Consider the following 8,826-nt stretch of genomic DNA (forward strand, 5'->3'; position numbering starts at 1 on the left):
TGGGTACAATGGCAAGATGTTTAAAATAGTTTTATTTCCAGTTAACACATAAACATAAACATATAAATAGCATCATTTTCTTTTACAAAACCAGAACTATGTATTAGGATAGAGGGGGAAATATTAACCTCATAAATCATTTGTTTGAATGTAAAATCCTAAATATCAATTATTTTACAATACAATAACGGATTTTTAAAATTATGTGAAGTTTAAATGTGACTATTTGGGTGTTAAATACCAATACTCACAAAACGTTAATAGATTCTATCTACTAAATATACTAATCAATTGGCAATCAAGTGCATTTATTTACTGAATGCTTTTTCATGTCACACATCAAAATGCGAAGAAATGTATGAAAGAGCTCCAGTGACAATTCAGAATCCCAATAATGCAAATATTCTGAAAATATTTGCCTACATTTCTTTTTATTAAAAATAAAACAGCACAAATTCATTTTAAGTACATTTGAATCAGTTATTTTACTTTTATTTTAATTCACAACCCAAAGGGGTTTTAGAATAAATAAAAGTGTTATATCAGAAATCAATATGCATCAATAAACGCATGAAAAGTGACCAGTACCAATTCAATGTCCAAATAATACAATGAACAGAAGGACATACAAATATTCACAAAAAGCTTTGCTTTTATTTTATTAAAAATAAAACTAATAGCATTGAACTATATTAATTTATACAACATTTTCCCCCCACAAAATTAGTTAACACACATCCCAAATGGGCACGAAAGATAAAATACAGTGTTATTAAAAATATATTTTTTTAAATATCAAATAAATTGGCTATTTTTTGGCAGAGTTACCCAAATATTTTATTTAATAATAATAAAAACACTATTAGTTAATTCTAAAACCATCTAATCATATTCATTTTTAAAACACACCTACAAAACAAAAAGAAAAGCTACTTGTAGTAGGTAGTTTTAAGACTTTTCAGGGTTTGCATGTCTGAGTCTGAAATCACTTTTTAAAATTCTTAAATTACTATATTTAAATACTAAATTATTAAATAGTAAATAACTTATAGTAAATAATTACTTAAATAAATTAAATTATTTTTTAGCAAGAATAATCTATTTTCTGCCCTTTTCAAATGCTCTCTTGTAACCTCATGGGGTATCAAGCCCTGCACTGTTTAGTTCCAATATCTGGTCCAACACACCTACTTGTTCGTTACAAACAAGCCTGAAGGACTCAATTAATTGAATCAGGTGTGTTTAATTAAGGTTGGAGCAAAACTGTGCAGAGCTATGGCCCTCCAGTTTGACACCTGTGGTGTACACCCTTGAATAGCATTAGGGCACACACAAGTTACCCACTTCATGATATATTATTTCTGTTTACTAAGTTTTTGTGCGATGTTTTTTTCTCATGGGCTACATATGAGAGGTCATGTGACGTGAGAGATGATGGCGCTCTCTGAACGCCTCGTTGCATATTTGGCACTTCAGCCTTTCGTCTCCTCGTCTGTTTTGTTTCTCGACAGACAGCGCCGTCTTGTGGTGGGACCTCATGTGCTGCACCAGGTCTGAAGTCATATGGAAGGAGATATTACATTTAGCACACCAGTTTTGCATGGGTAAACCAATAGAAGACGACAGAGGGCGAGGTAACAGCGACTGAAGAGGAGGAGTAGGCGGATGTCGGGATGTTTTAGGCCAAAGGTTTGCACTGGGAATGAGAGCCAACTGTTTGGGAATTTCCTTATATAGAACAGTAGAGCTCTGGAAGTTGAGAGGTAGAATGTTGGGAAGGACTGATGTTGAGTTTTTGGGAAAACTGGCTGATAGAAGTGGGATATGGGATGTTATGCGAGGAGGTTGCTTAAATGCGCTTTTCAGGTCATCTGGAACATCAGACGACTTTTTTGAGGAGAATTCAGACTTTGTTACTCTTTTGTTACACCTTAAATCCTCGCTGTCTGGATCTGCTGTGGGGTTGTCATGGCTCTTTGTTGGGCTGAACTGAAAATTTGGACTCCCGCTGAAAGACGTTTTGCTGGATGACGACCAGGAATGGCTATTCACTCCATTAAGACGAAACCTTTTCACTGATACCTTTTTATCTCCATCCAACGATGAGGGTTCGCTGTCGCTCTCATCTGAGTCTGATTCCAGAGAATGTCTTCGTTTGGTGTTTTTTGTATCTTTGTTTTTCCTGCAGTTCTCCAGCTCTCGTGCTAAGTTGTGAAAGTCTGTGGTGGGTTTGTTACTCTGTGGATGGATTTCGGGCCTGGTGAATGTATTCAGAAAGTTTGTGGGTTTCTCTGTGCAGAAGAACCTCTGGTGTGCCAGAAGAGGGAATTCAAAGAGGAATTTCTGTTTGCACTGAAAGCAAATGAACCCTAAAAGAGAAAGGGAGTAATTGTACTTTATTGTAGGTTCATTAAGCAACTGAAGCAGAGCTTGAAGGTAAACAAACAGCGGTTTATCATAATCATTTTATTGATAATGTTTTACACAGTTGGCATTAAGAAGGAACATAGAAACGTCTAGCAGCTAAATATGTCTGAAAAAATATTTGAAGGTTTTTATTTTCATAAACAGCACAGATGTGCGTCTGAATGTTCTAATAGTGAACACACTCTTTCTGGCAAAATGCAGCATTCCAGCAAATTATCTATAATGTACTTATTGCCTTAACAAATTTACCTGTATTTTCAGAAAAGGCCTGTTCACACATCCTCCGGTAATTGCCGGTAATTTTTCGGAAAGGTCTGTATGTGTGAAAGGGGCTATTAGCTACGTTTCCATCCACCTATTTTTATGCGCATAATAAAATCGGTTGTTGGAAATGCCAAGATGCGTATGAATTTTGAAAATGCGCATAAAAAACGTATGCGCATAACTGAGTAGGATAAACTTTTTATGCGATAAGAAAAGATACGCATAAACTACGATGGGAACACTTTTACCAAACAAATTCCAGTATGTGTCTATGCGCATTAAAAAAGTTCATGTGATTTTGTTATAAGAGATCATGTGATGATAAAAATCTGTGTGAATGGACAAACCAGCAGGCTGAGCACATTATAAAACATCTGAAATGTTGTTTTGGTCATTCTAAAATGCCATAACCATTTCAATATTAGTGTTATCATATTATTAATAACCTCCAGAATTAATTACTAGAGTGTCTGTGCTCCGTGTCTCACGCCTTTAAACGCAAGTCATTTATTAAATAAAGAAAAGATTGATTACAGCAAATTCCGTTTTTACTGTTGATATTTGGCGGCAGTTTATCAGAAAGTGACGATTTTGTTTGCTTTGACTCATTGGATGGAAACGCTGCTTTATTTGCATGTCTTTTATGCGATATTCCAGTTTTGCGCATGAAGTTAATTTGCATTTTTGGATGGAAACATAGCTAATGAAATAATCACTTAACCGTTTCGATCAAATACACAGAGTTATTTAAAAGAAAAATAGGTGACTGTCCAAGCATTTTGTTTAAAAAACATAAATTCACAAATGAAAACAAACATCTCATTTGGTGAGTCTCTGAATTATTCACTGAACCAGTTTGTTAAAGTACACCAACATATTCACAAACAAAAACCAGTGACTCTCTTAATTGCCGAATGGACCCTTTTCACAAGACTGTTATGACTCTTTAACGGTCATCGTAATCTTAAATCTTTAAAAGTATGAACATTCATTCATTCAGTTTCTTGTCGGCTTAGTCCCTTTATAAATCCGGGGTCGCCACAGCGGAGTGAACCGCCAACTTATCCAGCAAGGTTTTTACGCAGCGGATGCCCTTGCAGCCGCAACCCATCTCTGGGAAATATACACACACACATTCACACACACACACTCATACACTACGGACAATTTAGCCCACCCAATTCACCTGTACCACATGTCTTTGGACTGTGGGGGAAACCGGAGCACCCGGAGGAAACCCACACAAAGGCAGGGAGAACATACAAACTCCACACAGAAACGCCAACTGAGCCGAAGTTCGAACCAGCGACCCAGCGACCTTCTTGCTGTGAGGCGACAGCAGAGCACTACCTACTGCGCCACTGCCTCGCCCAGTATGAACATTTTTATGTATTTATGTATGTATCATATCATATTTTTCAAAATACAAAAAAACAAATTACCGATTATGCGATGGGTTTCTAATGCAGCGTCTATGGGGCTGAGAGTAAATTTGATGTTATTCTCTTCTCTAGCTGCCGTCATCAGTCTTACACAATTATTTTTCTTTATAACATCATCGTGGAGTTTTTATTTAATTACTTAAGCAAATAAGATTTTTCCAACTTTCTATGTTTACCTAACTATGACGACTTCTGCTACGGAGAAACCCGGAAATGTGAAAAGTGTCTATTATTCACTCATCTGAATTCACTGATGTATTCACCAGCAAGATAAGCCACTGTCTTACTTTCAGAGTCGCTGAATTTTTACATCAATCTGTTTAAATACAATGACATATTCAGGAATCAAACAAATGATTTTCTTAATTAGTGAGTTGCTGAATTTTTCACTGGATTGATTCATTCAAATGCACTCTCCTAATTGGTGAGTCGTTGAATTGTATACTCATTTGATTAGTTCGAATGCACTGACGTAATTAGGAACACAATAAGCAACTATTTTCTGTTAAGTCACTGAATTATTCACCCAGCCTAGTTGTTCAAAAACACTGATATATTTAGGAATTAAACATTACATTCAATATATAATGCAGGTATATAAATATATAATGCATTCAAACCTGTTGTGTTCTTTCGTTCAGTGCTGAGGCCAAGCAGTTTGGCTAGATCTCTCCCATACCAAGCCAAAAGCTCTGTGTGTTCAGGAATGTCCTTTATGGCTCTAAAATAGAGATGTCCGTTCTTCATATACGCCTCTAGATTTTGTTCCTCCGAATTCCTTGCAGACTGAACCATCTGTAGATATTCACTGGATTCTGATGGGTCGATCTGAGCAATGCAAAAGAACATATTTTAGGATATTAAAATTCAAACAAATATTATTCATTCATTTTCTTTACATCTTAGTCATTTTATTAATAAGCAGTCGCCACAGTGGAATGAAACGCCAACTTATCCAGCATATATTTCACACAGCGGATGCCCTTTCAGCTGCAGCCCAACCCTGGGAAACACCCATAAGGTCTCTTTTACACACATACACTATGGTCAATGTAGCTTATTCAATTCACCTAAAGCACATGTCTTTGGACTGTGGGGGATACCGGAGCACCTGGAGGAAACCCACGCAAAAACGGGGAGACCATGACAACTCCACACAAATATGCCAACTTGCCCAGCTGAGGCTCGAACCAGCGACCTTCTTGCTTTAAGACAATCATGCTACCCACTGCACCACCATGACGCCACATATTTGCATATTATTTGTACCCTAATACAGAAAATAGCTTTATATACTTACATTAGCATTATTTTAGACTATTAGACGTGTACTAGATGAAACATGGTAAAGTTGCCACAAGAGCTATGTTTGAATAACAATCTGTAAGGTTTTCTTTCCAAACTGCAATTATATGAAAAATATTGCAGTATTTTGCAGTTCAAAATTAGAATAATTCTCTTCAGTTTGATTTCTACAATTCTATATTATATTTTTTGTAATAGGCAAACATTACACTCTTTTTTTCTTTAGGAATGTATCCTCTATTTTTGTTTGAAAATAGAATCAAATGTTTAAACAGAATATTACTAATAAACAATCATCTATATTATTATTTTTAAAAAGCATTAAAGGCAAATATTAATGTCAAGATAAAAAAGTTTTAGATCCAATTTTTTTAATGTTATTTTAAAATTATAATTTCCAAAAAATACTCATTTCCCTGTTATTAGTACTTTTTAAAGTTCTTGTTTAATTTTTTAAATATTGCTGACTTTTAATAATTAGAATTTCAGTAGATATAGCCTAAATAGCCTATCTGTAGCTCGTTTTTGCCCTTCGCATATGGTGGAAGTTTTAAAGGGATAGTTCAACAAAAAATGAAAAGCTATTCATTATTTACTCACCCTCAAGTGTTTCCAAACTTATATGAGTTTCTTCATTCTATTAAACACAAACGATGATGTTTTAAAGAAAGCAGACAACCTGTAACCATTGACTTCAATGGTCACGGGTTTCCAACTTTCTTCCAAATTTTCTTTTCAACAGACGAAAGTGAATTATGCCTTTAACTTTGATTTTTCTATATCAAGCTTTAGGTTGTTATTTTTTTTAATGAACATACATTGCGTAAAATCGTGTCATCATGTCTCGGTCTCCTCTGTTAATTATAATCACAGGGCGAAAAATTACCTGGAGCACGCAGGCGGCGGCTCGTCTGTCCGAGCACTTGCAGGCAATGAAGGCGATGCTGTGAGCTCCGGCACAGGGTCCGAGCACCGCTCCTGCCCGCACTGCTCGAGCGGTCCTGATGCTGCTCAGAGTCTCTGTGATCCAACGCTGAGCGGCCGCCGCGTCCAGCAGACACCGCGCGCTCTTCTCTGAACCCTGACACAATGACCACATAGAACAGATCAAATTCATTCCTGTAGGCCTATTTTATGTCTGCAAAAATTAAGAATAGCAAACATTTTGTCTAAGTGTTCTAAAATGTGTCAACATGCAAATAAACCATTATTTAGTCAATCTAGCTCAACAAATATGAACAATGCATGAAATCCAAAAATGATGACGAATATAGGCTATTATTATTATTATTATCAGGACCTTTTATTATCATTGGACATTTTAGAGGCCAAAAAAAACTTTTTATCCCTATTTGTAGACGTTGTAAAACGTAGGCTATATAAGCTAATTTTGTATAGGAAATGCCTCAGCAAAAAAAACTTCAGATATACAAATATGAATCAAGTGCTACTTAAACAGAGATGTATGACTCAGAGCAGTACAGAAAATAATTTTAATAAATTAAGTTGATAAAAAGTAACAAAAGTAACATTTAAAAGCGCATTTTAGATGGTTTTCCTTTGCATTAAAGTAAAAAGAAAACGCTTTAGGGAACCAAAAAGCCCAGAACTTACAGGTGCACTGTTTTTCCTGCAGTGTCTCGCTATAATTCGCATCATAGACGCATCTTACCATTTTAATCCACGGCATAAATAAACTCCTCTCAGGTCGTGGGGTGATTCCTGATTTTCCTGAATGCTCCGAGCTTTGATTCTTAAATTATGATGACTCGCGATTATTTATCTGCATATAAAACAACGTCAGGACTCCGCCCACAGACCCGACCCCCCTTGACCTCTCATATTGTCCCTAATATGAGTTGTTCTGGGTCAGAGTCGTTCATGGATGTGTGTATCTGATCTCCAGCTCTGATCTCAGGCTCAAATGTCTAAACTGACATCGCGGAGATGAGCTCATTACTGTCATATTAACAGCGGTGCGGTCACGCGTTAATGATTGCTCACCAGTGTTATGCCTGCAGGCTATTGTTCCTCTTCACGTACAGTCCGCTCTTCCAGCTCTATCATTCATCTATCTATCTATCTATCTATCTATCTATCTATCTATCTATCTATCTATCTATCTATCTATCTATCTATCTATCTATCTATCTATCTATCTATCTATCTATCTATCTATCTATCTATCTATCTATCTATCTATCTATCTATCTATCTATCTATCTATCTATCTATCTATCTATCTATCTATCTATCTATCTGTGGATTGACTGTTCAGCATTCACAAGTTTATTTTATTTTGACTGACATGACATATCCAAATGATAGTGTTTTAAAACAGCAGATAGTTATATAAAAGCAATTGATGCATTTCCAAAAGCATTTGCAATTTGTTGGAAAAAATGACTAATTGTTTTGAGAAATGTCAATAGTGTTGTGAAAAATGCACCAAAGCCACTGAAATAACTGTAAATTCTAAGAGAAATTAAACTAATAAAATCACTGCATCCACAATGTCTAATAATAATCATTTGAATGGAAAACACTCTTTTTGTTTATATTAAAACACTTTAATGTTTGAAAAAGTAACTCTATATACAAAAAGCAACTCAATAAACAGTAAAAATATGTTGTGTTATTTTCACAGTGAACATATACAGATACTTATGCATTTATTTATCTGAAGCAAAATATTTTTTGCAGTGCATGCAACATTTAATCCTGTAAGTTTCATAAGTTTTAAGGACTGAAAGTGTGAAACAGCAAATTGACTTTTCTATAGAAATAGGTAACTAAAGAATATATAAATTTACTTTTAAAATCTACAGAAATACTTATATAATTTCCTTAGAAAACAATCACCAGTAGGGTAGAGTGGGGACAGTTGCAACACCTTTTGCATTTCCTTTAGTTTTTTCCGAGACAGTCTTTTAAGGAAAACCAACATTTTAACACAATATACCCACATGTATTGGACACCCACACACATTGCTAATACAGTTGCAATCAGAATTTTTAAACCCCCTGAATTATATTTTTTTCTCCCCAATTTCTGTTAACAGAGAGAAGATGTTTTCAACACATTTCTAAACATAATAGTTTGATAACTTATTTCTAATAACTGATTTATTTTATCTTAGCCATGATGACAGTAAATAATATTTTACTAGATATTTTTCAAGACACTTCTATACAGCTTTAAGTGACATTTAAAGGCTTAACTAGATTAATTAGGTTAACTAGGCAGGTTAGGGTAATGAGGCAAGGTATTGTATAATGATGGTTTGTTCTATAGACTGTCGGAAAAAATATATATAGCTTAAAGGGGCTAATCATTTTGACCTTAAAATGTTTTATTATTTTTTTTTAAATAAAAATATTCTAGCCA

The 8,826-nt window shown here is 35.0% G+C and overlaps 1 protein-coding gene across 1 annotated transcript; it reads right to left on the reverse strand.

The window, feature by feature from the left end:
* Positions 1–1,013: 1,013 nt before the first annotated feature.
* prdm8a (PR/SET domain 8a) lies at positions 1,014–7,192 on the reverse strand. The gene is made up of 4 exons (XM_001343438.8): positions 7,111–7,192; positions 6,325–6,519; positions 4,754–4,961; positions 1,014–2,369 (listed from the first exon to the last, which is right to left on the reverse strand). The coding sequence occupies exons 1-4, from the start codon at positions 7,126–7,128 to the stop codon at positions 1,402–1,404; spliced, it is 1,389 nt and encodes a 462-aa protein (XP_001343474.5). The 5' UTR covers positions 7,129–7,192; the 3' UTR covers positions 1,014–1,401.
* Between the last annotated feature and the right edge of the window lie 1,634 nt (positions 7,193–8,826).

This window comes from Danio rerio, chromosome 10 (genome assembly GCF_049306965.1).
Source record: "Danio rerio strain Tuebingen ecotype United States chromosome 10, GRCz12tu, whole genome shotgun sequence".
Taxonomy (NCBI): Eukaryota; Metazoa; Chordata; class Actinopteri; order Cypriniformes; family Danionidae; genus Danio; species Danio rerio.

Coding starts and splice junctions, on each gene's coding strand:
- prdm8a (XM_001343438.8), bottom strand. Junction 4,962..6,324: donor CCGCCGCCTGCGTGCTCCAG/GTAATTTTTCGC, acceptor TGCATTGCTCAG/ATCGACCCATCAGAATCCAG. Junction 2,370..4,753: donor TGAACGAAAGAACACAACAG/GTTTGAATGCAT, acceptor TTTCTCTTTTAG/GGTTCATTTGCTTTCAGTGC.